Here is a 27,621-nt window from a genome sequence, read left to right as displayed (position 1 = left end):
CAGCGAGACTCGTATGGATGCAGCTGAAGCTATTGCATCTAGCGATGGGGTTGAGATTGCTGCAGCAGCGCCGCTTTTCTTCGGGGTCAGTCGGGGGCTTAGCCAACTCCAGCAGAGGCGGGTGGTTTGGTAGGCCCGCTCCGGTTGCTAGGCTACCCAGCCTTTCGCACCTTGTGCGCAGGCGCGTTGCCTTGCGCGTTCTGACAGGAAGGGGAAAAAACCCAACGCAAGCCGCCTGGCGACGTTCATCTCGTTGGTAGAATGCTTTTTGTCAACGGACGGGCGCTTGTTAATAAAGTTTCAACAACGAGGTGGTTTCCCCGCCTCCTCTTTTCCCGGGAGGGGAGGGGAGGCGTCCAGGAACCAATCAGATTCCTCTCCCGCATCCCTCTCCCCCTCCATCTCTGGGTTGGAAGGGGAGGCGGCCCGCGGGAACCAATCAGGTTCCCGCACACGGAGTGGAAGGGGCGGAGGGAAGGCGTCGGCGGCGTCGCCGAGCGAGAGTTTTTATTTTCGTTGTTGAAACTTTATTGTCCCCTCGCTCCCCGTAGACAGTCGCCCGTGCTGAGGGGAAATGATGCGCTGACTGAACCGGGCGGGCGACCCGTCGAGCCCAACAGGCCTCGGGATGTCAGGGAGCCGGCAGCCGCCTCCGCCGCCGCCTCCCCAGCAGCAGCAGCACTCGACTCCCGCGCCGGGGCCTGGCGCCGCGGCGGCGGCCCCCCCGGGACCTTCCTCTTCCTCCGCAGCCTCCTCCGTCACCACCTCGGCCTCCGCGGCGGCCTCCTCGGCGGCGGCGCCGGGCTCCTCCTCGTCCTCCGCCTGCGCCCCGGCGGGGCTGGGGGCCCCCGCGCGGCCTGTGCTGGTGGCCGCCGTGGTCTCCGGCTCCTCCTCCTCCGGCGGCGGGGGGCTTTCGCGGCTGGCCGGGGCGGCCCGGGGCGGGGCCTCGGGGAGCGGCGCGGCGGCGGCGGGCGGCGCGAGTGGCAGCAGGAAGAGGCCGCTGCTCACCCCGCTCTGCAACGGCCTCCTGAACTCCTACGAGGACAAGAGCAACGACTTCGTGTGGTGAGTTGGGCGCGGAGGGAGGGAGGGCGAGAAGCCGCCATGGGGATAGCCGAGAAATCCCCATTAGCAGCGACGCTCCCAGGCCAGAAGGGTTTCCTTTCTGACAGGTAAATGCCCACCCAGAACGGCTCTTCCATGTCGAGGTGTCTTTTTTGTGTTGAGCTTTCAAAGTCTCCAATTGGTGTTTTGTTTTGGTACTGGCCACTGACCGTAAGAAAACGACTTGATTCGGATGCTAGTAATAATAACAACAGTGGCTGCACACGTGCACACTGATGCAGAGCATAAAGTCCTGGAATTGTAGAGTTGGAAGGCACCACGAGGGCCACCTCGTCCAACTACCTGCCCAAGGTGGGAATCGAACCCGCAACCCTGAGGTTAAGAGCCTCGCACTCATCTCCCAAGCCTTCAAAGTGTGCCTCGGTCACCAGTCCCTATCTTGCAGAGGGATTGCTATGGAAGGTTATCCGAAGGAAGCCTTCTTCACATGAGTGCGTGTGGAGGGCTGAGCCCTCAGGAGAAAGTGCCCAAATGCGCAGAATCTCTATAACAGCCCCGTGAGGTAGGTCAGTGTTGAATTGAGCTTTGAGGATGGGACCAGGTAGGCCAGGGGTCAGCAACCCACGGCTCCGGAGCCGCATGTGGCTCTTTTACACCTTTGCTGCGGCTCCGGGGCGGATACTAGCGAGGGGAGGAGGTGCATTGTGCGCCCCGACACTCCCCACTGTGGCGGGCGCTGTACTGGCTGTGACGTCGCATGGGGGCGGTGCGTGCGTTAGTCATGCACCGTCCCGACGTCACCTTCCCGCCCGCCCGCCCGCTACATTGTAAGGGGCATGTACGCTGGTCACTGCATTGAAAGGGGGCATGTACGCTGGTCACTGTTTTGAAGGGGAGTGAAGAACACACACACACAAAAAGGTAACTTGTTAATTTAACGTTTATTTCTATGATGAGGAGTAATTCTGAGGGGTCAAACAAAGAAATAATAAAAAGTGACAAAAAAGTTATTTTTATAATGACGAGTTTTGCGGCTCCCAGTTTTTTTTCCTTCGGAAACGGGTCCAAGTGGCTCTTTTTGTCTTAAAGGTTGCAGACCCCTGTAGGCCTTTGTTCCAAATGCAACCAGAGCTGTTTTTTCCTTAATGCGCAGGGATAGGGGCCTGTTGCCTTTATGTGTTCATGGCTGAGGAGTGGTTTGAACTGGGGATTTAGTACCTCATGTTTTAGCAGAGGTCTTACATGTTTTCTTAAAAGCAAAATCTGCTGTGTTCTGTACGGTTTATTTGCTTGTAGTTATGGCTGTGATTGCAACCCGGTAAGGGAAAAGTTCAGCACCCTTGAACTCATCTCTCCCATGTAGGTGACTGAGGTATGCCCCAGATTTGAAAAAGACAGGCCTGCTGTTGGAAAGTTGGAAAGACTGTAATGCACAAGTAGCTTGTGGTGTTGCTCTATAGCTAATTTTGGCAAAAAGGATTTGAGGAAACTGGCAAGATTCTAATCAAAACCTTCTTTGCGCTCCTCAGCTTGGGTTGTTATGTCTGTTACCTCACAAGGTTTTCAAGTGAGTGGTGGCTCACCAACTGATCACTAAACACTCAAAAAATGTCCTAGGGTTAACTACGGTAATTTCAGATGATACAGATGGTATTTTTTGGCAAATTTCCCCAGCTGAGGAATTACCGTATTTTTCGCCCTATAGGACGCACCCTCCCATAAGGCGCACCTTGTTTTTTTGGGGGGGGGGGAAATAAAGGGGGAAAAATTATTTCCCCCCCCCCAGGCGCGGGGCTGGGGAAGCCCGAGCTTCCCCCGACCCCAGCCCCCAAACAGGCAGCTCTCTGCAAGCCGTGGGAGCCCAGCGCTGGCTCCCGCTGCTTGCGGAGAGGTCTGCGAAGCCTGGAGAGCAGAGGGGTCGGTTCATTTTTGGAGGGGGAAAAGTGCGTCCTATAGGGCGAAAAATACAGTAACAGGTACATAAAAGGCTTTGAATGGTAAAAAGAAGAAGATGGATTTGACAATATACTGTATTCTTTTATTTCTTATGTGAATAAATTGAGCCACACTACAATTCCTCCACTGAAACATGGTGATTTCGAAAAACTGTTTGGAAAGACTTTAGGATGTACAACAGTTTATGGTGACACTATTTCTTGTTATACAGATAAATTCCTTAATAACAAACACTATTTTTTAAATCTTTGAATAAAAATATTTATAAAAAATAAATACCAGTTACAACCCTGCCAGCTTCTGTTCTCTATCCACCCAGCTCTTGGAGAAGTAGATCATAGGCTTCCATTTTCATGCATAAGGATAAAACCAGTAAGAGAAGATCTGTCAGAATCTCTTTAGCTAAATTTACTTAGCTAAAACTGAAGCCTTTTTAACACATTCAGAAAACATTGTGTAGTCAGTGAAATAGACCTAGGTAATGTTGACTGTAAGGTTATATTTTATATGGCACTGGCAGGACTGTAGCCTAGGGCTACAGTCTGTCCTGGCAGAAGATGCAGTGTGGAATTCAGCAAGTTTCTTTAAGATACAGGGCAGGGTGAAGCAAATGATTGCTTGGATTTCTATGCTTACTTTCTCTTGAGACAGTATAAAAACCGAAGTGACTGCTACCTTTGTCTTAGAAATACTTGTTTATCTTGGGGGTGGGCAGTTTTTTGCTGTTCCTTCTATAGAGGAAAATAGTCTATGCAGTTTTAGTTCAAATACTGTTTGTTGTTGTTTGTTGTTGTTGAATCTGGCTTTTAACCAAAAATGATCTGGAGTCTTGAGTTTCATTCTAGAGTTCTTAGGACAAATATTGTGAACATTTTGTTTCTACTTTGAGGATTGATACACTAAAAGAGATTGATGCACCCTTTTGACCTTTCCTAACTTGTGAGGCTTGAGATTTAGTTGTGGGCTCTCCTTCTCAACACTGTTAAAGAAGATGTGAAATATTCTAGAAGGATCGCACTCATGTATGTAACGTATTTTGCGCCCCATAGGACGCTCCGACCCATAGGACGCACCTAGTTTTTTTGGGGGGGAAATAAAAAAAAAATTATTTCCCCCCCAGGTGCGGGGCTGGAAGAACCAGGTCAGGGAACAGTGGGAAGGCACGCTCTGCCTCCCCGGTGTCCCCCGAGTTTGTGGGGCTGGCGATGGGGAGAAGTGCGCTGATCCCGGGACTGCAGGCAGCTCTGCACTGCCATCCGGAGCGGGGCGGGACTTAGCGCCACACTCGGGATGGTGGCGCAGATCTGCCTGCAGTCCCGGGACGGCAGACAGCTCTGCGCCGCCATCCGGAGCAGGGCGGGACTTAGCGCCCCGCTCGGGATGGCGGCGCAGATCTGCCTGCAGTCCCGGGACGGCAGACAGCTCTGCGCCGCCATCCGGAGCAGGGCGGGACTTAGCGCCCCGCTCGGGATGGCGGCGCAGATCTGCCTGCAGTCCCGGGACTGCAGGCAGCTCTGCGCGGCCATCTGGAGCGGGGCAGGCTTCGCTCCTGGTGGCCGCGCAGAGCTGCGCTGATCCCGGGACGGCAGGCAGCTCTGCACCGCCATCCGGAGCGGGGCGGGACTTAGCGCCCCGCTCCCGATGGCCGCGCAGAGCTGTGCTGAGCCGGGGACTGCAGGCAGCTCTGCGCAACCCTCGGAGCCGGTCTCCCGAGGGTTGCGCAGAGCTTCCTGAAGCCTGGAGAGTGAGAGGGGTCGGTGCGCACCGACCCCTCTCGCTCTCCAGGCTTCAGCGAAAGCCTGCATTCGCCCCATAGGACGCACCCAGATTTCCCCTTCATTTTTGGAGGGGAAAAAGTGCGTCCTATAGGGCGAAAAATACGGTAGATAAGGCAATTTGATAAACATTTTATACTTGGGATTTCATACAGCTTTTGACAAAATCCCTCATCGAAAGTTGCTAAGCCAACTTTGGCCTGTAAGAAGGCAGGTGGCAACAGTGGAAGAGATTTGGGTATTGGAGCAGCTGGCACCTCTTGCAGACTACTAGAAGGCAGGAGGCAGGCAGGGATGGTAAAGCTGTGATATGACTTACTGGAGCCATCACAGAGAGTGGCAGTCATATTCCAGTTCTAGAGTGCCACTTTGGAGGATGAAAAGATTGTTGTGGAGGCAAAGTGAATTTGAGAAGAAAATGCCTAGGAAGTACTGAAGATATTTTGCTAATTCCGCCACTTTATCTTTTTGAAGTTCAATTCCCAATGAAGGGTGCCTTTTGATTTATGTAATTTCAGATATCATTCCAGATATATTATTCCAGATATATCTTACATCTCAACATATTTAAGCAGAATACTTTAGGTGGAACTATTGCATTTACTGCTTTTATGCCATTTTTTGGGAAGGTTTTTAAAGTTGTTGCACATGAGATTATTTGAATCAGCTGGTTGGTTTCAGCACAGTTCAATGGTTTCCAAATAAATTGATATAGGCTTTAACAATGGGCTGGTTTGCACACCACATTAAACCATAGTTCAAAATAAATTGTGGTGCTTTAATCCTCCTCTGCTTCTCCCTTGCTGCTGCTTATGTGTCTGGAAGGAAGCAAGCCATAGTGAGAAACAAACCCAGATTCTGATGCAACAGAAATCCAGACTTTGACTAGTTTCCTTCTTTATGTGGCAGGAGCTGGGTAGGAACAGCAAAGTGTCTGCGATTTCACCAGTGTGCACTAGTGTGCTGCCTGTTCCCATTAAACCATCATTAACTATGCTTAACCAGGCCAGTGTCTGTTGGTATTTGTTTAATGTTCCTTAGGTGCTGTTCATTCTCTCCCTCTTCTCTCCCCCCTCTCCAGTAAATGGAAAGGTTGCCTGTTTAACTTATGTGATGCACTACTTACACACCTTTCCCCTCTTTGTTCCAGCCCCATCTGCTTTGATATGATTGAAGAAGCTTACATGACAAAATGTGGGCACAGCTTTTGGTAAGATTTGTTGACCAAACTGCATAGCATGATAAATTTATTTATAAAATTAAGTGTTGTGGGCGGGGGTTGGATAATTGGATGCACCCTGTGGCTGGGGTGGCTTTTGGGCAAGTGGCACAGAATGACATTGTCTGAATGAACATTTTCATGGATACTTCCTAGAGATAGATCCTGAAGACTGTACTTGAACCTGCTTTTAGAATATTTTCCTAGTTAATTTCGTACACAAAACTTGTTAATCTGCATTGGGGAATGTCATCTATTGCAGTGTTTTTCAACCACTGTTCCGCGGCACACTAGTGTGCCGCGAGATGTTGCCTGGTGTGCCGCGGCGGCGGCGAGGAGAGACCGCCCAGTGCGGGGCTCTCGCTGTCTGCCTGCCTGGCTGCCTGCGAGCTCGGCGGGCAGCGCCTCCATCCGCAGCGCCCGCCTCGCGGCTTTCATCTGTTTAACCTTGAAGTCCCCCCCCCCCGGCGCGCTCTCCTTCCTCGGCGCTCCAAGCGGCGCTCCGGCTCCGGGGGGCGGAGGAAGAAGCTCCCGGGCTCCGGCGTGTCCTCCCGGGCGAGCGCCACTCGAGAGCCGCGAGGCGGGCGCTGCGGACGGAGGCGCTGCCCGCCGAGCTCACAGGCAGCCAGGCAGGCAGGCGGCAAGAGCCCCGCGCTGGGCGGCTTCTCCGGGGAGCGAGAGGCGCCGAGGAAGGAGAGCGCGCGGGGGGGGGGGGGACGACTTCAAGGTTAAACAGATGGACGTTGTGACCACAATCAGTTTGAATCCCTCTTTTTTTTCTAAGAAAATAAACATTTTACTGTTTTTAGGTATTCTCGTCTTATACCCATTCATGCAGTCCAGTGTGTTTAAAGAATAATTGGGTAAACAGGGTGGGAGCAAAGCACCCCTTTGGAATTATCCTGTGAGAGGATGTTATTTTAAAGCACCTGTGTGCCATTTGGGATGTCTGTAGAGTTTATTTTTCCACATTATAAAAATATGATACTCTCTCTTCTCAAAGGCAGATGTAATATTTTTAACAAATATTGTCATGAGTAAAAATAAGCCTAAGGTTTTTTTTTTTTAAAAAAAGTCAAATTTTCACCCACTAGGTGGGCGCCGGACTGTGTCCACCCTATTTCCCATCCGTCCTGGGTGGGGATCAGATCGGATGGGATCGGATGAGAGCGGACAGGCGGTCCGCTCTCATCCGATTCCCCATAGAGAGCAGCGGGGCTCTGACATCTCCCTCTCCGCACACAGTGGTGGTGTGCCTCGTGATTTTTTTCATGAAACAAGTATGCCTTTGCCCAAAAAAGGTTGAAAAACACTGATCTATTGTATAATATGGTGGTGGTGTTTTTTACCATAAGATCACTGATCTGTGTAGCAGCTTCCCAGTCCACGTAACCATGATGGGGAGAGACTTGGGCTGCTCTTAATATTAGCCTGAAATGAAGGGCTTGCATGTATAATCTTCTCTGCATAGGGCATTTTAAAGCATAAGTCAGTTGGGATGTTGCATAGTGCAGGGGAAAATGGTGAAACTCACAAATGCTTACAGTCATTATCCAAAATATAAAATGGATATCACTTGGTAGTTCCTAAAAATTTATGGACCTTCATAATAAATAAACTTTGAATCAGTAAATAAATTGGGGATTCATAATCAATAAACAAATTGGGGATTGAAGCAAATTAGATATATTAGGATTATATTATAAAGTAACAAAATTCTTCTAAAAATCTGGTTAAAGACATTGCATAAATTATACCTGTCATCCCAATATAGGCTTGCAAGAATGATTTTAAACTACTTTTACTCATCTTCCTTTCATGATCTCTGAGCACTTGATCAAAATACTTGCACATGGTTGCTGTTGGATGAATGGGGCACATTACGGGTAGTGTTGAGGTACCACCTGCCTTGCTGACTAGCAGTCTTCCTACCTGATCTGAGGTGTTCTCAGATGTGATTTTGACATGCCCTAGGCTATTGATGATAACTGCTGACTGGGCCAAGGTGGTAATTAAATGCCTTTCTGAGAGTGCGAGTGGTCCTAGGCCTTCTGAGAGATGAATCATTAAGATTATTCTGCTCCATCTTGGACCAGGAGATTTAACAAGTATAGGCCAGTTGCAGGTGATGCCTTTATCGACAAGCGTCTTGAGTGGGTAGTCACTTACCTACTCCAGGCTCTCTTGGGTAAAACTGATAGTCTAGAGCCATTTTAATCAGGGTTCAGGTCCAGTTTTGGTTACCCTGTAATGACCTATTTTGTGAAGAAGGTATTGGTTCTACTTGATCTCTTGGTGGCTTTCAGTACTATCCAAAATGTTTTATCTACTTGACGGTCTTGATTGGTCTTTTACCTGAAGCCACCTAGGCCATAGGCCTTCTTCTGCAATATTTATGGTATACTATGCAAGTAGAAAGCAAGGGGTAACAGAACGTGGCACAACATACCCAGTTGTACACATGCTCTTGCTTACTGTATTTTCTTTCTCATAGTTCTGGTTTGTTTTCCCTTCAACAGCTATAAATGTATTCATCAAAGCCTGGAAGACAACAACAGATGTCCCAAATGTAATTATGTTGTAGATAACATTGACCATCTTTACCCCAACTTTTTAGGTAAGTTTTAGGATTTGTTGGTGTTGCAGCATTGAATAATTATATTCCAACTTCGGTTTTAATGAGCAGATTTTGTATCATCTGTTTGCTCCTTATTTTTCTAAACATCATTTTGCTAACTTTATAGAATTTGGGTGGCATTCAGCCAGATTTTAGTCAGAGTAGACTCACTGAAATTAATGGGCATGACTAAGTTAGATCCATTAATTTCAGTTGGGTCTCTGAGTTAAACTTAGTTGATACCACCCAATGTTTCATAGAATGCAGTCTGTAAGCAGGTTGTGCTTTAATATATTTTCTATTCAAGCAGCATGTTGTCTGACACACTGAAAAAGTGTTTAGAGCACACTTTGTTTACTGGATTTGGCTTAATTCTTATGGGCATGATGGATAGAGAATGGAATGTTGCTGTAATAAAGAACCTGGATATAGTGTTGTGCAAAATAGATAAATTACCCTTGTGTCAAGGATGGCATATTTGGAAAGTATGTTTTGAAAAATGTTTTTGACATTGAATTTTAAGTTGTTGTAACCCTCTGTAGGTATCATCTAGCTAGGTTTGCTTAGTAAGCTAGGTTTTATACTGGATTTTGCCATAGATGAGGGAAACATTTGGAATATAGCAAGTATGCGTAATTTTTGCTACTGTGGAGCAACAGACTTTAGATCTCTGGTTGGGATATGTATGTGTGTGAGTTAGAGATGCAAACTGGAAAGCATTTTAAGATCTTTCGGAACTGCTGCGCTGCTGTTATTTCTTCTGTTCTGCTTCTTACTTCCACGACATCATCTGTCATGATGGAATATCTCATTGGCCTTCTATCAAGCTGCTGTGTTCCTTCTTTAGATCACTTCTTTACTAGGCTATTGTAACTTGTGCTGCCCCTGAGCCCTTGTGTGTGCCACATTTATCAAACTGTCCTTACCATGCACTCCTGTCTTGTTAATCTAATACAGAGTAAGAGCTTTCTGTCCAGGGATACTTTACAATAATTTAATACAAGATCCCTTGTAGTGGAGTATGAACCTTGGGTGCATATTTGCCGTGCCAAGATAGCATAACACAAAAGCTAGCACCAAGCAGAATCAAGGATGTAGGTGGCTTGCACAAGCACTTTCTCCTCCAGGAAAATATGCCTGCCTATTTTACTGACTTTCCACCACCCCAAAATGTGTCTTTAGCTGCCAGCTCTTCTGCCTAATACCTGACAGTGATGACCCTACCTGCCCGCGAACTGTCTTGCCAGAGTGGTGCATGCTCTGGTTATCTCCCGCTTGGACTACTGCAATGCGCTCTACATGGGGCTACCTTTGAAGGTGACCCGGAAACTGCAATTAATCCAGAATTCAGCAGCTAGACTGGTGACTGGGAGTGGCTGCTGGTACCACGTAACACCGGTTCTGAGCGATCTGCATTGGCTCCCAGGACGTTTCCGAGAACAATTCAAAGTGTTGGTGCTGACCTTTAAAGCCCTAAACGGCCTCGGTCCAGTATACCTGAAGGAGCGTCTCCACCCCCATCATTCAGCCCAGACACTGAGATCCAGCGCCAAGGGCCTTCTGGTGGTTCCCTCATTGCGAGAAGTAAGGTTACAGGGAACCAGACAGAGGGCCTTCTCGGTAGTGGCGCCTGCCCTGTGGAACGCCCTCCCAGGAGATGTCAAGGCAATAAACAACTACCGTATTTTTTGCACCATAACACTCACTTTTTTCCTCCTAGAAAGTAAGGGGAAATGTCTGTGCGTGTTATGGAGGCAATGCCTACGGGTGGCATGCCTACGGATTTTCCTCCTCTAAAAACTACGTGCGTGTTATGGTCGGGTGCGTGTTATAGAGCGAAAAATACGGTATTTTACTTTTAAAAGACAACTGAAGGAAGCCCTCTTTAAGGAAGTTTTTAATGTCTAATGCTGTATTGTTTTTAATCAGTTGGAAGCCTCCCAGAGTGGCTGGGGAAACCCAGCAAGATGGGCGGGGTATAAATAAATTATTATTATTATTATTATTATTATTATTATTATTATTATTATTATTATTATTATGCTCAAGTGTGAGCTCCAGTACTTTAATGTCCCCACTAGATAGTGCTCAGGTGCCGCTTTAGGTTTCATATAGGTGTCAGATGATCTAAATTGTTGTGTCAAAATATTACTACTACTAAGGGATTAATTGGAAACAAATGGTGCTTTGGCAGTGAACTGGCATGGAAAAAGATAGCGGGTTGGGGGTTTCCTTGAAGATGATTCTAACCTTCTCCCCACTTCTTTGTCCCAAAATGTATTCCCCTGGAAATTTAACAGTGCACTGTATACCCCATTGTATTATGTCTAGATCAGTGAGAGAATTAGCCTTATATAAGTGAGTTACATTGTGCAGTGAAATGCCTACATTTGATTACAGCAGGCATAGGCAAACTCCAGCCCTCCAGATGTTTGGGACTACAATTCCCATCATCCCTGACCACTGGTCCTGTTAGCTAGATGTGATGGGTATTGTAGTCCCAAACATCTGGAGGGCTGGAGTTTGCCTATGCCTGGATTACAGGCATACCGCCCCGACTTATGCACATCCCACTCGCACGTGATCTTGTTTAAAATAGATAGATAGGCTTTCCCTTGCTTGGGGCTGCTGCCTGAGCTACGGGAGGTGGCCTTTGATCAGCCAGCACTGGGCAAGAGGCTCCCATCCTGGCAGCAGTTCTGCTAGCGCCCTTCTTGGTTCTCGCCCCCCGTGGCCACCCAGAAAGGTAGTCTCAGGGCAAGCTGGGTAGTAGCCCCAAGTGATTTCCAGGGTAAGCTCTGTCTCTCTCTCCCCCACTCCCTATTTAAATGGAGCACTCCCCACTTTATGCATTTTCACTTCTGCACATAAGTAGGGGGGTGCCTGTACTCCAGTGTATAACATGTGCTTTCCTCTCCTCCCCCTCCCCCACTTGCCAAATGCTTCGTACTTAAATACTGCGTTCTTCTACTTTGCTCATTCTGTTTTAAACAAAAATATATACCTTCCCAAGAGGTCTGGATTATTGTGTTTTTCTCTCACTAGATTTCTATATATTTTGCTCTAGGAAATCTAAGGTACTGACCTGTTTGAGAAAGTGTAGTAACCAGCTGGGAATATCTAAAAGTGAATGTTCTTGACCCTGTGCTGTAGGCAAGACTCATTTACTGCATAACATTTTTTGTGCTCAACGGGAAGGTCCCTTGCTATGAAAAAATTAAGTGGTGTTGGTGGTTTTTATTACTTTGAATGTGTAAACAAACTACACATGGAGTGAAATTCTGGAGAGAACATAGGTTAAAGTGTTTGTTTTAATTATTCAGATCTTATTTATTTAAATATTTAAAGCCTACATCAGATGATCTCGGGGTAGAGTACACATATATCTAAAAGTAATTCTAATTAAAAATAAGCAGCAAATCAAAACAGCAAATAATGTTAAAACACATTGCTATAGTATTAATCTGTAAGATTAATAGTTCCCCAAAGCCTGAGAAAATAACTAGGTCTCAGTGCTGTAATGCAAACAAAGTTGGCATCAGGTGGATCTCAGGTGGGAAGATATTCCACAGGAGGGTGTGTAAGTCCTAAAGGTGAGATAGTTGAGAAGGGCCTCCCCAAAAGATCACAGTGCTCAATCACAATGCAGGGAGAGACACTACTTCAGCCCAGTTGTCCAGGGCTTTGTAAGTCTTAACCAATACCTTTAATTTGGACCGGAAATGTATTGCCAGCCAGTGCAGTTTCTTAAAAACTGATTGTATGTGGTTGCCTTTAACTGTTCCCTTTATAGCCTAGCTGTCCAAAATTACTTCGTTTTCAGCTGTTCAATATTTTATTTCATAATGTGTGGCTTTATCAGCAATTTATTTACACATACTTAAACCATGTGTTCTGCAATGTTACTGTGTAAACAAAATAGACAAACTATAGAAAAAGTTGTGAAATGATTTTAATTCAGTCACATTAAATGAGTAAAACTGAGAGGTTGGAAAGATTCCTTTGTTTGATTTGCCTACTAAGACTAATTTCCTAGTAAACATGCTTCAAGACAGTACACACACACACGTAAAAATTCACTGTTTATTTCTTTTCCTTTTGTTTAGTGAATGAACTTATCCTTAAACAAAAGCAAAGATTTGAGGAAAAGAGATTCAAACTGGACCATTCAGTGAGTAGCACCGTATGTCCAAATTTCTTACTCTCATTTTTCTTCTGGGTAATAATTTTAGTTACGGGTACTGTTTGTTCAGATTTGTTGCTTAAAACCACAGGTCATCATGGTAGGAAACTATGAGAGATGGATGTGGAGATGAAAAATGGAACAAAAATATTCTTTAAAATTAAATTTTATTATTACTTTAGATTTTGTGATAGGTTTTTATATTCTAGGAATCAGTTATGCAGTTCCAACATACATATTCAGCTTTTTCTGTTGTGTATGGGGGCTTGGATTTGAGTGGAGATCAGAATGTGTGTAAATAGTCATAGGTTTTCAGATGTAGCGTACCGTGTGTAATTAGCTTATATAACTACAATCCTAGACTAATACAGAGTTGGGAGGGACCCTGAGGATCTAGGAATATGCAGCTGCCCCATACAGTTTTGAGCAGAAATGCTAAACAGTTCATTCTTCATGCTTATAGTAAAATGATTCACAGTTTTTTTCCAATTAAACCTTACCCTGGAAAATAGGGTTCTATATTTCTTTTAAGAATTATTATTAAGACATCGACTTGCCCAAAGCTAGTGTACTTAAATGTTTCCCCTGAAATCTGTACCTAAGTTTCCACTGTACGACTTCAAGGTTTGGATCCAAATAACTACAGGCAGTGTTTTGCTCATTCAGTGGCGCATTCTGTTCCTTACCTATTGTCTCTCCTGAGGGCTAGATGGAAGCTGTGGAAGAGTGTACAGTGGGGTGGACAGCACTTAAGATGGGTGAAGCTTTTTTTCTTCTGAGAAATGCATTCTCTTTATACAGTGGGGCATGTCTGTAATCTATAAATTGCTGCAACATTTATTTGCCTGTTTTCACCAACATATAACCTGATGGTATGTCTGTTTGTTTTCTTGCTTTTAGAATGGCCACAGGTGGCAGATATTTCAAGATTTGCTGGGAACAGATCAAGATAACCTTGATTTGGCAAATGTTAACTTAATGTTGGAACTCCTGGTCCAGAAGAAAAAACAGCTGGAAGCAGTAAGCTTTTCCCCTTCTCTCTGTTAATAAATACATTAAGAAGCATTACTTTTTGTTTGGTGAAATTCTAATACAGTCATTCCTTGGTTCTCGGACGGCTTAGTTGACAAACAAATCGGCTCCCCAACACTGAAAACCTGGAAGTAAGTGTTCCAGGTGGGGAACACTTACTGGGGAAACCCAGCCAGATGGGCAGGGTATAAATAATAAAATTCCGGTTTTTGAATGCTTTTTGGAAGCTGAACATCTGACTCAGCTTCTGCTTGAGTGCAGAAAGCTCCTGCAGGCAATTGGAAGCTGCGCCTTGGTTTTCAAACAGTTTCGGGAGTCGAACGGACTTCTGGAATGGGTGAAGTTCGAGAACCAAGGTTCCACTGTACAGTACAAAGGTGACTTCCTGGCGGTTGCTTAGCATTGTTGCTTAGCTATTTTAATACAAGTAGGAAAGCTTGTAAATGCCACTTACCTGGTAACTTGTGGTGAGTTATAGTAGAATTGTAGAGTTGAAGGTACCCTCAGGGTCATCTAGTCCAACTCCCTCAATGCATGAATCTCAACTAAAGCATCCATTACAGATGGCCATCCATTCTCTGCTTAAAAACCTCCAAGGAAAGGGAGTCCATCACCTTCTTAGTGAGTCCATTCCACTGTGGAACAGAAAGTTCTTCTTGATGTGATGGAGGGACTCAGGAGTGAGCCTGCTTTGCCTGCAATAAGAGCTGGCTGAAGCTACCAAGGCACTCTGGCCTTCATACCACAGAGGGACTGTGCAGGCAGGCAGCTTCTTTAAACTGCTTCACTGAGGGCCTGTGGCTGCCCGTGCCTCAGCGAGCGGTTTAACAAAGCCCCCACTCCAGCCTGCCTGAGCTGGATGCTGTGGGCTTGATCAACTGAGAAGCGGACTTACTTAACCCCCCGCTTCTCAGCTGATCAAGTCCCCCTTTGGCGCTTACATGGGGTGAGCAGACTGACTCTTTCTCCCCACCCCACCCCATGGACCTGCCTCAGTTGCCTTAGCATGGGCAGATGGGCAGCAGTTTTGAAAGAGGCAGAAGCTGCACACAGTGATGCTAATTGTTTTCATTGCCGGCAACTGCCATCTTTCTCCTCGCCTTCTTTTCGACATTATGATGCCCCACCATATTGTGATGTTTCACAATGTTGGAAAGCAGATACCACCCAGCCCAACATGGTGTAACAAAGCAAGCTTGCACTACTTGTAACCCACCATGTAAAGCAGTGCCCTCAAGAGAGCCATTGGCCAGCTGCAAGAAATATGATAAACCTGTTGTTTGCTTGGGTTTGTTAATATCTGGTGGACCAGGATGCAAAATTGCTGGGCTACATTCAGATTTCTGGGTTTAGTCCTGGATTAAGTGAATCTGATATTCTGATGGAAAAAAGGTCAACAAAGTGTCTATCCTTGCTTTTTGCACCTTCTCACAGCCATTTGCACTTTTATCTTCTACTGCATTAACATCAGTCCCTAAGACAGTTGGATGGCACATTGTATGCATTCTTCCTGCACCTCCTGCAGCCAAGCTGGTGCCAAGTGTATTGCTCTGCTTTCCTTTGGACCCCGTCAACCAGGATGAGAGGGGAGTCTTGTCATTTGGGCAGCATAGGACCTCCATACCTTGGCTTGCCCCCCCCCCCCCCGGGAGGACTCTGGTGCTTTTAATGCAGCTATTTGACTTCACCCCTGGAGGTGCACTCCATTGTCTCTCAAGACCAGGCATAGGCAAACTCGGCCCTCCAGATATTTTTGGGACTACAACTCCCATCATCCCAAGCTAACAGGCCCAGTGGTCAGGAATGATGGGAGTTGTAGTGCCAAAATATCTGGAGGGCCGAGTTTGCCTGTGCCTGCTCAAGACAGATGGATTTCAACAACTAACATCAAAATCATTTTTTCTTTTTTGAAAGGAGACTACTTTCCCTCCCCGCTCCTCCTATTCCACTGCTGTGTAGAGTGGGTACATATGCACCTTAACAGATTTAATGACCTTGGTGTGCACTAATATGCATAAATTCTTGGCTTGAAAAGCTATTGAACTTTTTAAAGGCTTATTTTTGTATGTTTATACAGCTTTAGATATTTTTAAGGCCTGTTGTGCACAGATTTATTGTATTTATTACACTTATATTCCACTTTTAGGAGAGTTACCAGGAAGTCTCCTATCCAAGCATTTAGCAAACTCAAAGCTGCTTATATTCAGTACTGGTTGCTACATGATGTGCCTTCTAACCACAACTATGGCATGTAGGGCAGATATGCATAAATGTATGAACTAACAATATTGGAATTTGCTTAGGAAACATTTTTGTCCCGTTTAAGTAGACACTGAAAAGGGGAGTACTTTTAAAGGGATATGTAGGCTTGGTTAATATTTGCCTAATCAATAGTGAATGCAGATCTAATTAATTGGGTTGGGGAAGTGTGATGCGGTATTTTTCAGCTGCACAACCTTTTCCCTTAACTTAGTCTTCAGACAAAAACGCAATAAAGCGGAACAAATAGCTGTATGCCTACATTTAGACTCTCAGTTCCTCAGAGAAATTATCCTGGTATATATACAGTATGTATATAGCCTCCAGTAACAATTTACTCTGCTTATTTTCCAGAATCTTTTGTGTTAATTGTATCATTGTCTTTTAGCAGCATAAATATATATTTTTAGAAGGGGAGGATAGCATGGATAATAAAGGATATTGGGCTGGTGCAGATAAAATGCTTGTACTAGGTAAAGAGCCAGATTTAGGAAAATTAAGACCCTAAGCCAAAACTGATCTACTTTGTGGAGCAAATTCTCTCCAACCAAGATTTTCCTTATTGCAGAATCTGAAAATCTAATTTGGAGTGGGTTTCAGATCGTAAGTGAAGTGAAAATGGCCTGTATTTGTATTCCCAAAGCTGGTTCTATAATACATGACCTGGAAAGCTTGTCTGCAAACAAATGCTGGCTCCCTTGCCCTGAAGCGAGATGAGCGTCTTACCCCATAATCAAGTTTGACTGGACTTAACCACCCAGGGGTCCTTTACTTTTTACCTATAAAACCAATAATGTTTGAAACCTAAACATCACATGGATGTGTAATGACAGTCGTTCCCATTTCTGCCAGCGAACGAATGTACAAAAAGATCTGGGTGAATAAATGGGTTTTTAACTAGTGCTGTAAATCCACCAGAGTCAGCATCAGTGAAATCTGAAAGGTGAGGGCATTCCATAATTATCAAGGTGCCACCCATGCAGATTGCCATGTAATGTACATGCTAGGCTTTCCTATTGTACAGGTTTTTGTACATATTTCCATTTGTAGTCATGTATCACCTTAGCATCTTGTATATGCATATTTTCAGAGAGAGAAAACATTTGCATGTATCTTAGAAATTTACTTTTTTTATTTTATTTGGCACATAGTCCCGTTTTTATGTCTAAACCTTCTGTTACAGGAATCCCACGCTGCCCAGCTACAGATTTTGATGGAATTTCTGAAGGTTGCCAGGAGAAATAAAAGAGAGGTAACGTAACCTGCTTAACACAACCTACTTGATTTACTACTATTGATGTCTTTTTTTCCATTGCACTATTTTTAATAATGCGAGTTGGCATATCACATTGTGTTAATAAAGAAGGTGTGTGGGGTGGGAATCCTTTCCAACAGAATCTTTAAAACACATGGATTTGAAAGACTCCATATCATACTGTGAAGGATGGTTTGTGTTCTTGTGTTTCAACTTGAACTGGGTGTTTCTTTTGCTTAACTTTTAATATGCTGGGAAAGAAGACTGTCAAGGACATAGTTGTTGGCAGTTGCAGGAACTTTTTGGAGCAAATTGCAGCTGGGGCTAGAATTGGGCAGCATTACAAATTATTTTCTAGTAAAGTTTTTAAAAAGTCTTAATGTGGAAACCCTGCTACTGTGTACATACATATACTATAGATGCTAGGATGATTTAATTTTTTTTCTGAAATAATATTGTGGCAGGTCTTATCCCATCTTTATAAAATGTGGGACAAGGGGAGATGGTATCTGTTTGGAGTATTGCGAAAACATGAAGTTTTGCTTTAATTGATTTAGCATGGGGGGAAAGTGTTAAATCTCATAGGATGCAAGTAGGTTTACAGCAGACTTGTTGGCCTATTAGGTGGGGGGAAAGGAAGTTACCCTACATGCCAGTGTGAATATTTGTCCTTCCAACTTAAATGAGTGTGCATTTAGGGCCATGGGGTTGCGCACATGTGATTTCAGATTTACTCTGCCCTTGCCCCTCAGTATTGGTGATGCATCTAATGATGATTAGCCTGGAATAAATAAACTATATTTACTCTTAAACTCACTGACTATTTAATTTTAGATGTTGTCATCATCATATCATTATTATTTCTATTTCTATTTTTATACTGCTTTTCCTGTGTCCCTGAGTATATAAAAGCCTTTCTTCTTGGTCACAAATCTTGTAGTTTTTTTGCAAAAAAGTCTTTGTCTTGTCCCTGAACACCCCACTTATGAATGGTAAATTGGATTTAAAATTAGTTGGCTACTTTAACTTTCTTGTTGGCCAGCAGTAACCGCAGGGTACGTTAAGACTTCCTGGAATGGTCTCTTGGTACCCTTGGGAAGGATCTCCCAAATGTCATAAGAAAACAAAAAGGTGTGTGACAGTGGAAATACGTTTTTATTTGTTCCTGAAATGTATACCCCAACTTTAAATAGCCAATTGGCTTTAAAAAGTTAGCAGTGTTAACAAGCCTGGAAACAGAGTGAGGTTTCCACTTAGCAGTACCCAGTTGATCGGTGCCATGGTCTAGTTGAAGTCGAGAGAGAGCTGGTAATAGTGAGGCAGCAAGAGAATAATTTTGGGGGAGGTGTGGGGAACTCAGTTTCTGTACAATGACTCCAAGGCTGCAGAAGATAAGGTAGTAACATTCTGTAAAATTGCCAAGAGGAGTGAATAGGAAAGGCCTAAGCTGTACATTCTTCTGATGCTTCTGAAAAGAAATAACTGGGTTGACATAGAGACTAAAATCCTCTCAGGAGATACCAAGGAGGGCGGGTTTTCCATATTGCAGGGGGTTGGGCTAGATGACCCTTGGGGTCCCTCCCAACTCTACAATTCTCTGATTCAGTCAAGGCCTGCGCCCCCTCCTTTAAGTGAACAGGCCAATTTAGGAGCATATCCATATAATCCCTTCTCACTTAACTGAAGCTTATTGTATACACACTATGAAAAATATTTTGGCCAGCTGAAAATTATTCATTAAGTTTCCTATAGCATGTCCTTCCTCCCAAAGGAGACAAAGGCAACAGCTACAAAGGCAGCTACCCTGGAAGTGTTGCACTACTTTATTTAGCTGCGTACATATACTGAACATTCTGGAGTTGTCATCTTCCTAAATATATCCATTCAACTGATGGTCCTCCGTCAACATAATGAAGATGTTAAGTAGCGAAAGAGAGGCTGTCACTAGTTATTGCGTGGTAATTGTGGACAAATAAAAACATGAATTCTCCAGTGCCGTTGTTAGCTCCTGCTAATCACTTTTCATGTCAAACATTGTTGCTTAGGTTATTTGCACATGCGTATAGGATGATTGATTTATAGGGGAGGAGAAATGACAAAGGCAAAAATCATTCAGATCACAGATAGTTGATTATTTCTTGTATTCCCAAGGTAGGCTTTTAGCTTCAGTAGTAAATTTTCCATTATCCTTTTTTTTAAAAAAATGTTTCAGCAATTTCACTGCTCAGTTAGATTAAAATAGCCACAATAGCATGCAGCAGGGATTTTTGCTGGTTTAATGCTCATTTCCATAAGCATCCATCCATTTGTTTGCCTTTTGAAAAATGTGGCATTCAAATCTCTGAAGTTGATTGCTCAAAACTACAGTCGCTTTATGATCAGCTTTCTTTTTGTTGCCTTTATAATCTTTATGGTTTTTGGAAAGTGTTCATATAACCAGGGGTAGATTTGACTCTGGAACATACAGTGAATTATTGGCAACAACACATTTTATAGACTTTGTAACGAAAGCATATGGTGCCTATGTAGGTACCCATCACATTTCACAACTGTGTGAGTAGGTCAAATAAAACAATCATTTGAAGCATATATTTGGTATGATTTTCCATTATTGCATTTACTGCACGGATGATAGCTTCGGTTTTCCTTGTTGGCAGCAGTAGTGGGTCCTACCAGTTGTGAAGCTGCCCCTCTTGATGTCCTGGACAAGCTGGTGATGTGTCACTTAATCCAGGGTTTGTTCAACTGTAGATTCAGGTCTCATAGGAAGAGATGCTATTTGGGATGTTCACATCATCCTAGGTTTTTCTGCTTCAAGATTTCATAGGCATTTAAGTAGGCAGTGTGCCCCACCCCTCTATTTGAAAATGAAGAAAAACTATCATCATCCACTGTTTGATTTTGCATATTGAAACCATCTGGTTACAGGTGTTCACAGCACCTTTAGTTTTATAATAATAAAATGGTCTTCCCAAACTGGTGCCCCAGATATTTTGAATTATGGCTGTCACCATCCTCAACCGTTAGCCATGCTGGCTTAGTTTGATGGGCATAGTAGTCCAGAACATCTGGAGAGAACTAGGTTAGAATCAGGTAATAGAGAGTGATCTCTGGCTTGGAATCTTGGTCCGAGATTGCAACAGTGTTTACTGAATAAGTAAATACTGCAAAACCTTCTTGAAAACTAAGTATCTTGTTGGTGGTACTTCTAAATTCTGAGCAAGAGTGTCTGGGGTAAATTCTGGCTTGTTTTTTTCAGTGTGCCAAACTGAGTAAGGTTTTTCTTGTTTAATTCTCTGGTGAATGGTCCTTTGGTAAAGAAGTTATCACTTTGTTTTATTCTACCCAGAACCTTCAAATGTAATGTTACTTTCTAAACCACTATGTAGCCTGTTTCATATTGCTGGAGCACTTCCTTCCTTCCTCATGTGTGTCTGTATTATAAACACAGGATCTGGAATTGTGATACAGTTAGGAATTGTATGCTATACTTTGTGGGTTTGGATGGCACATGATGTGTCTTCAGACATCCTTTTGTGAATGATGCTAATGGATGATCGGTTGTAACATTCCAGTGTGGCATGAAGCATTGTGTGAGTGTGGTAAACATATCCTACGAATAATGAAGAGGGTCACACTTATCTCTCATGTTGGTAGTTTGGTGCTAAAGCTGATAATAAAACCTGGAGATTTTATTGATTGTTTTGAAGGTGACTATTGACACTCTGCCCTGTAAGTGTCGAGGGCAACTCTCAGCAGCCACGTTTTTGCAAAGATCTTTCTGTGACAAAAGTAGTAATCTAATGGCCATTGATTGAGATTTGCCATTAAAACTGACTAGCTGCTGGAGTGAGAGTGCTGCTTGCTTGTAAACGTTTGCAGGTGCAATTAAAATCTCTGACCACAAAAGCTTTGCTGCCTCACAAGAAAGTTCTCTGTCTGTCTGCCTCTCTCTCTCTGTAGCAGAGGGACTGACTCCAAAAGCTGTAAGAGCAACTCTGGAAATAGTATAATGTGATTCTTTTTTTTCAAGATGATGCTGTTTTGTTTTTAGTCAAAGTGCCCCAATTTTGAAATATTCCTGGCTGATAAGGAACCTGCTCAATCCTTTGTCCTCCTGACAGCTAACCAATGAAAGGGGGAAATGGGTCTGTGTAGGGGGCTTGGAAATGGGGGGCAAGTAGGAAACCTCAATTTGACTCCAGCGCTTGTTGCTTTTTCTCTCGCAGCTTTGGTCTTTAATCCTATTAAAAGGGTCTGGCTTATTGGACACTAAAAAGGGAGAGCCCATTACATGCAGCAAAAACAAGGGAAGGGAAAACCACTCAAGGGAGTTTTGCAGTCTAAAGAAGAGACTCCCTTTCCTTCTTGCAAGCCTCCCAGGAGGACCCTTTCTGCCATTCCATCATGTCTACCAAGAGAAAAAAGTAAAGCAGGCACCGATCTCTGCACGGATAGAGTTTTGCATGCATTGGCAGGCTCTCTTCCTCCCCAAGCTGTTGCAGAGGCACATCACAGTTAGCAAAAAAAGCAGAGCAAGGGTGGGGGGGGCACACAAGGCAGGCAGACAAAGAGGGGAGGCTCAATGTCAGTAGGGAAGTGGACAGACCCTTCCCATTGGGGATGTGCTGACTGCGCACATATATATCCCAAGAACAAAAATGGGGGTGGGGTGTCAGGATGGGTTAAGAAGGGGGGAAAGGGTAAGGCAGGGCAGGTTCCACAGATCTGAGGAGCCGGCCAGGGTAACGAGGGAGAGAAAGCAAATGAGAAGGAGACCAAAGAGGACTGAAGGAAGGTTGAAGGTGTAGGGGGAACTCAGAGAGGCTACCGTATTTGAAGTCTGGGAGGGGGGGATTAGAATGCCACAAGGAAGAAGCTTCTTTTGGGGGATGTAGGAGTAGAGGTGTAAGGAGAGGGAGAGAACTGAATGAGGCAGGGAGCAACAAAGAGGCAGAGGACTAGGGACAACTTGGAGACCTGTTTTCTTGGGGAGAGTGGGCTGTCCCATAGATGGAAAAGTGGTTGGTGGAAAGAGAGATGGGGGAATTCCTCGATACAAAGGTCCTTCTTTTGGGGATGTGGGGGGAAGGGATGTTCCCATCCTTGTGAAGAACTTGGGACATAATGGATTCAGGGAGATGATGAGGCAAAGAAAGCTAGGACTTCACTGCCAGGACAAAAATGGTGGAAGGAGGAGAGGCAGGGCAGAAAAGCCTTAAAGGGCTAGCGAGTAGAGAGGGAGAGGGAATGGAGAATGGGAGGATCACTTCAAATACGAGACAAACTGCATCCCATATTAAATCAATACAGAGCCTAGCATTTTACTTTCAAATACAAGACGATTCTGCATTTTAAGGAATGGGTGGCAGCCCTAGTCACATTTGAATCTTACGTATCATGGCTACTGTGCAGTATGGGTTGATACCACTATTCAGGTAACTGATGGTGTCTAGATAACTCCTCCCCTTCTCTACTAGTAATTAGTCTGTTTTGATTTTTATTCAGTGGATTTAGTGGGCCCTGGACGTGACATATTTTGATATAAGCTAGTTGTTTGATATAATGCCTAGTTGTATTTTAGCTGCTCCTTTCAAAAGATTTGAAATTCCTAAAGTTAACATTGATGCATTGCCAATTCCCAAATAAACAGAATGTTTATTACTAGGCAAATTAAATTCAGCTTGGTTCAAGTTGAATTATTTTACTTGTTTCCGAAGGATTTTTTTGCCTATTTGCTATTATCTTACAGGCTATAGCAATACAAGTGCTGGGTGGGTTATCAGTGACTTTCTAATTATGTGAAGCATAATTGCTTTTAAAATCACTTTAAGAACCTTGGGTGTTAAGAGTACCACATATTAACGTTTAATAATGTTGGGTCCCTTTATTACTGAAGCTATGCAACGTAATGTTCTTGCCTGTGACATTTTTGTTTGTTTATATAATGCACATTATTTTGTGCACAGTGACTACCTGAGATGAGTATTTTTTCCTAACCCATTTGCGCTTCCTTCTCTTTAAGGAAAATGATTTATTTTATGCTAGTGTCAGTGTTTCCAGTACAAATTGGCTTAGATTTTGCTTATCCCTTTTTTCATCCACAGCAACTGGAGCAGATCCAGAAGGAACTGAGTGTTCTGGAAGAAGATATCAAACGAGTAGAGGTGAGGCACTGAGCCATTGTTTGCAACTTGAGCAGTTTTTCATTTCCATTAAACTGTCTGCATTGCTGTGAGCTGCTGTGTTAAGTTTATGGCAGTTGCTTCAGTAATGATGAAAATGAACAGATTAAGCTTTCTGGTTAATTTGTTCACTTGAATGCTTGAGTTTCCGCTTGATGAGAGGGCATTTCAAATATATGTATACCTTCAGTGTATTCAGAATTTATTTCTCTGTGTGTAGCTTTCTGTGTGCTTCAGCTTGTGAGGTATTGGGAGTTGCATCATAATCCTAGATGGCTCAAAAGAAATAATTATTATGGGTCATACTTCACTTCGGACTCTGATTCTACACCTCTGCTGCCTTGTGGGATATATTCGGGAGAAGAAAAAGCCAAGGAGTAACCTAAACAAATTCAGAGTGAACTTCCTAAGACAGTTGGGTGGCACCTTGTACGCCAAGCTGGTGGCAAATGTGTTACTCCGTTTTTCTTTGGCCCACATCAGCAAGGCTGAGAAGGGGGTCTTGTTGTCTGGGCAACCCACGACCTCCATACACACTGCCCATGTTTGAGCCCCAGACAGGTCACTTCTGTGCTGCTAAAACAGCATTTCGACCCCATTGTTTCTTGAGACACATACCAACAATAAGAACTTCCCTTCAGCCCATAAAATGATAGTTCCAGAAAGAAAAGGCTGCATCCAAGTGGCAACATTCAGGTACAGTGGTGCCCCGCAAGACGAATGCCTCGCAAGACGGAAAACCCGCTAGACGAAAGGGTTTTCCGTTTTGGAGGTGCTTCGCAAGATGATTTTCCTATGGGCTTGCTTCGCAAGACGACAATGCCTTGCGAGTTCCTGCGGGGTTTTTCCCCTCCCCCCCCTTTTCTAAGCCGCTAAGCCGCTTATCAGCTGATCCGATCAGCAGATAAGCCGCTAATAGCACTAATCCGCTAATCCGTCAATGGGCTTGCTTCGCAAGATGAAAAAACCGCTAGACGAAGAGAATCACAGAACGGATTCTTTTCGTCTTGCGAGGCACCACTGTAGATAGGAATAGTGATCTCGCCCCTTCTGTTTACTTTGTCCCTCTCTTTTTCTGGAATAAGAGCCCCGTTTTGAAAGTTATTGCAATGATGTGGCAGTTCCTGATCCCATGTGGTTGCAGCGTATATAAGTACTGGACTGAGGCTAACCATTGGGGCTCTTTGTTGGAAAAACATGTTTGATTAGCAGTGCCCACATACTGCTTATATTTACAAAAGTAATGTAACTGCGTAAGACTACAGGGAACTGCCGCCTATTCTGTTGCAGATGTGAATGAAGGAAGGCTATAAATGTGAATAGTCAGGTGCTTGTTAAATTTCTTCCAGTAAGAGAAAAGCTGCTTAGTAATCCTGTCTAGTTAGTTTCCAGAAGTACTGTACATTAGGACATTACTGTCCACAAAAAATATAATAACCTTTTAACCATAGTTTTAGTTTTGGACTTTGCAGTTTGACCCTACCAGTTTAAGAGTTTTGTTTGCCTATTCAGGTAGGCTGCCTGGTAGGCTTCACTTATCTTGAGAAGCTAATTTAGAAATGCTGGAATGAACTTGCTATTTATTCAAATGCATCATCCTATGTCAGAGCTCCTGTCTCACCATTAAGCTTATAAAAGTGTTTGGACATTTTGAGAGATAGCAGCTGACTTTCTCCATCTGGGCTGATATTAAGAGGCTCAGATGGAAGATATTGGTCCTAATTGTACCAGCCTGCTCTTGGAATAAAGCACTTTGATGATAAGCTCAGTGTGGCTTAGCTGCTTTAGCACCATAAAAAGAGAAAATAGCATTAGCTTCTCCAGAAAATGCTAGGAATGTTCTATGAAACTAGCTGAGTTGAAATGAAAATAATGAGTTAAGTAATATCTTCCTAAAGGTGCCTGCTGTTAATGGCGGTGTGAATCTTACTTTGTATAATTACTGTGCTGCATCTGGTTATATTGCAGGAAATGAGTGGCTTGTATTCACCAGTCAGTGAGGACAGCACTGTGCCTCAGTTTGAGGCTCCCTCACCTTCCCACAGGTACTACTCTGTTGTTTGCTGACATGTCTGGTATAGAACACACTTCGTAAAACGAAAACAAAACTTGCTCCACCCTCATCTTCCCCCCTTCCCTCCTTCCCTTGCCATAGTCTACACTCATCTGCTTTACTAATGCTTCTGTCTTTTTGGAAGGAAATACAGTTTGTATAGAAGTAATGGGAATGGATTATGTCCTATGGGGATAGGAAATATTTTGCAGCCCAAGGTTTTGATTCCCTTTGGAGCAACTGTCTAGAGTTCGCTTTGTGCTTCTCCCCCAAATTTTGGGGCTAGTACATTTTGCCAGGAATTTGAATCGTCCAGGAGGAAGAAAAAAACCTTGGGAGACATTTTTTTGCAGTCCAACAAATTACCCAAACGTATACTTGCCCAAAGGGAAAACTCTCCCTCTTACATCACCATGGAACAAGAAATGTCTTAGGGCCTCTGTTGTTCCCACCTTGAAGAAAAGATCCTTGTCACTAGTAATCAGAGTCCCGAAACCTACATTTAGCTTCCAATGGGAAAACACCCAAACTCACTCCAGCAAATTTACCAGTGAAGCAGCCCCAGTTGAACACAATTCTAATAACCAGTAAGCACTTTCAGAAAGTCAACTAGATAAGAAAACTGCCCCTCCTTCCCACCTTAACCACACCTTTTCTGCCAATGAAGACCAACATTTTGATTAAAGATCACACTTCATTGATTAGAAGAATAGAAGAATGGTGAAAGGAAGTAGAAATCCATATGATTTCCATACAAAGTAGATGGTGTGGTAGGGGAGGCATGCTCAAGCAAGGCAGAATGGGGAGTGCGGTGCAAGGGAAGGTGTGTGGTACAGCGAACTGCAATAAAATCAGCAACAAAGTCAACCTCTTATGTCTGGCAAGGTGTAATACTACCTCCCTTTAAATGCCTTGAGGTTTGCTTTCCTGGCAGCTTCACGTTACTGTGATGATAGCTTGTAGTGAGCTTTAAGCCCCAGTTTCAAGGCAAATGGTTGCTCTTTAAGTGTGAGGAGATGCACTGGAATGCCATTTACTAGCTTCTAGAAAGATAGAAGAGTAGAGAAGGTAGACGGTAGACGGTAGACTGAGTGGAGATGTTCCCTGATGACAAATGGTGACACTGTGACTTTTCTGGCTACTAAAGTTGCACATGGAGAAAATGTATATGACTTGCACTATATATTTTAACGCCTTATGTAGATTATTTTCTTTATTTTTTCAGTAGCATTATTGATTCTACAGAATACAGCCAACCTCCTGGATTTAGCAGTACCTCCCAGGTAAGAAAATAACCTTGGCATGTACAAAGATGGGGAAGTTGACCTCAGACAGCTCAATCTAGGAGGGTGATATGGATGTTCTTAAATATTTACGGTGAGGAGCGAAAACTAGTTTGTAGCTTAAATGCAGAGCATTTAAAGTTTTCAAATATGCTGATCTGGATATAATGCTAAACCATAGTTACAAGAATAAGCCTAGTCTCTTCCTAGACTTACACAGTTCTCCCCTCCTCTGATGCAGCTAAAAGGAGAAGTTAATTTTTGATTAGCTACAGCTTGCTGTGCTGTCCAAGACAGTCTTAAATATGGCAAGTGAAAGCATACAAATTTCAAACCATACTTTTTGAAGCTGGTTTGTTTTCCTTATCCATAGTTACAATTAACCATAGTTTATCTATTTTGGCACTCTTCAAATTTGTTTACCCTGGGGGGCAGAGTGTATATATTTTGTCCCGAGGAGCAAATAGATTTGGGGATATTTTCATTGTGAAAACAGTGCAGTGGGGAAGGTTTTGCTTACCACTTATCTAGTGCCCTAATCTTCATCCAATCTGGGTTTCCCTATGGACCCTTCAGATCATCACCAATCACAGATAACAATGGCTCTCAAAGTGAACCATTCACAGTGGGATCAGGTGTTAAACAGGGCTGTGTTATTGCCCCAACTCTATTCATTATTTTCGTTGCTATGATCCTACACTTTGTCGAAGGGAAACTCCCCACCAGAGTAGAAATCATA

At 43.9% G+C, this 27,621-nt stretch overlaps 1 protein-coding gene across 3 annotated transcripts in view; it reads left to right on the top strand.

Moving 5' to 3' along the window:
• The first annotated feature begins 483 nt into the window (after positions 1-483).
• COP1 (COP1 E3 ubiquitin ligase) overlaps positions 484-27,621 on the top strand; it is a 103,561-nt gene continuing 76,423 nt past the window's right edge. Inside the window, exons 1-9 of one of the 3 annotated variants that reach the window (XM_083507122.1) lie at positions 484-1,065; positions 5,947-6,006; positions 8,535-8,632; positions 12,739-12,815; positions 13,716-13,835; positions 17,290-17,358; positions 23,469-23,528; positions 25,515-25,591; positions 26,828-26,882. In XM_083507122.1, coding sequence (XP_083363248.1) covers positions 629-1,065; positions 5,947-6,006; positions 8,535-8,632; positions 12,739-12,815; positions 13,716-13,835; positions 17,290-17,358; positions 23,469-23,528; positions 25,515-25,591; positions 26,828-26,882 — 1,053 coding nt within the window. In that variant the 5' untranslated portion in view covers positions 484-628. Of the gene's footprint in view, positions 1,066-5,946; positions 6,007-8,534; positions 8,633-12,738; positions 12,816-13,715; positions 13,836-17,289; positions 17,359-23,468; positions 23,529-25,514; positions 25,592-26,824; positions 26,883-27,621 lie in introns of all 3 variants that reach the window. The other 2 variants (XM_083507121.1, XM_083507123.1) reach the window with 2 other exon arrangements.

The sequence above is a fragment of the Podarcis liolepis genome, assembly GCF_965112155.1.
Source record: "Podarcis liolepis genome assembly, chromosome: 6".
Lineage (NCBI taxonomy): Eukaryota > Metazoa > Chordata > Lepidosauria > Squamata > Lacertidae > Podarcis > Podarcis liolepis.
The sequence above is the reverse complement of the archived record's forward strand: the minus strand, read 5'-3'. Positions and strand labels throughout refer to the sequence as shown.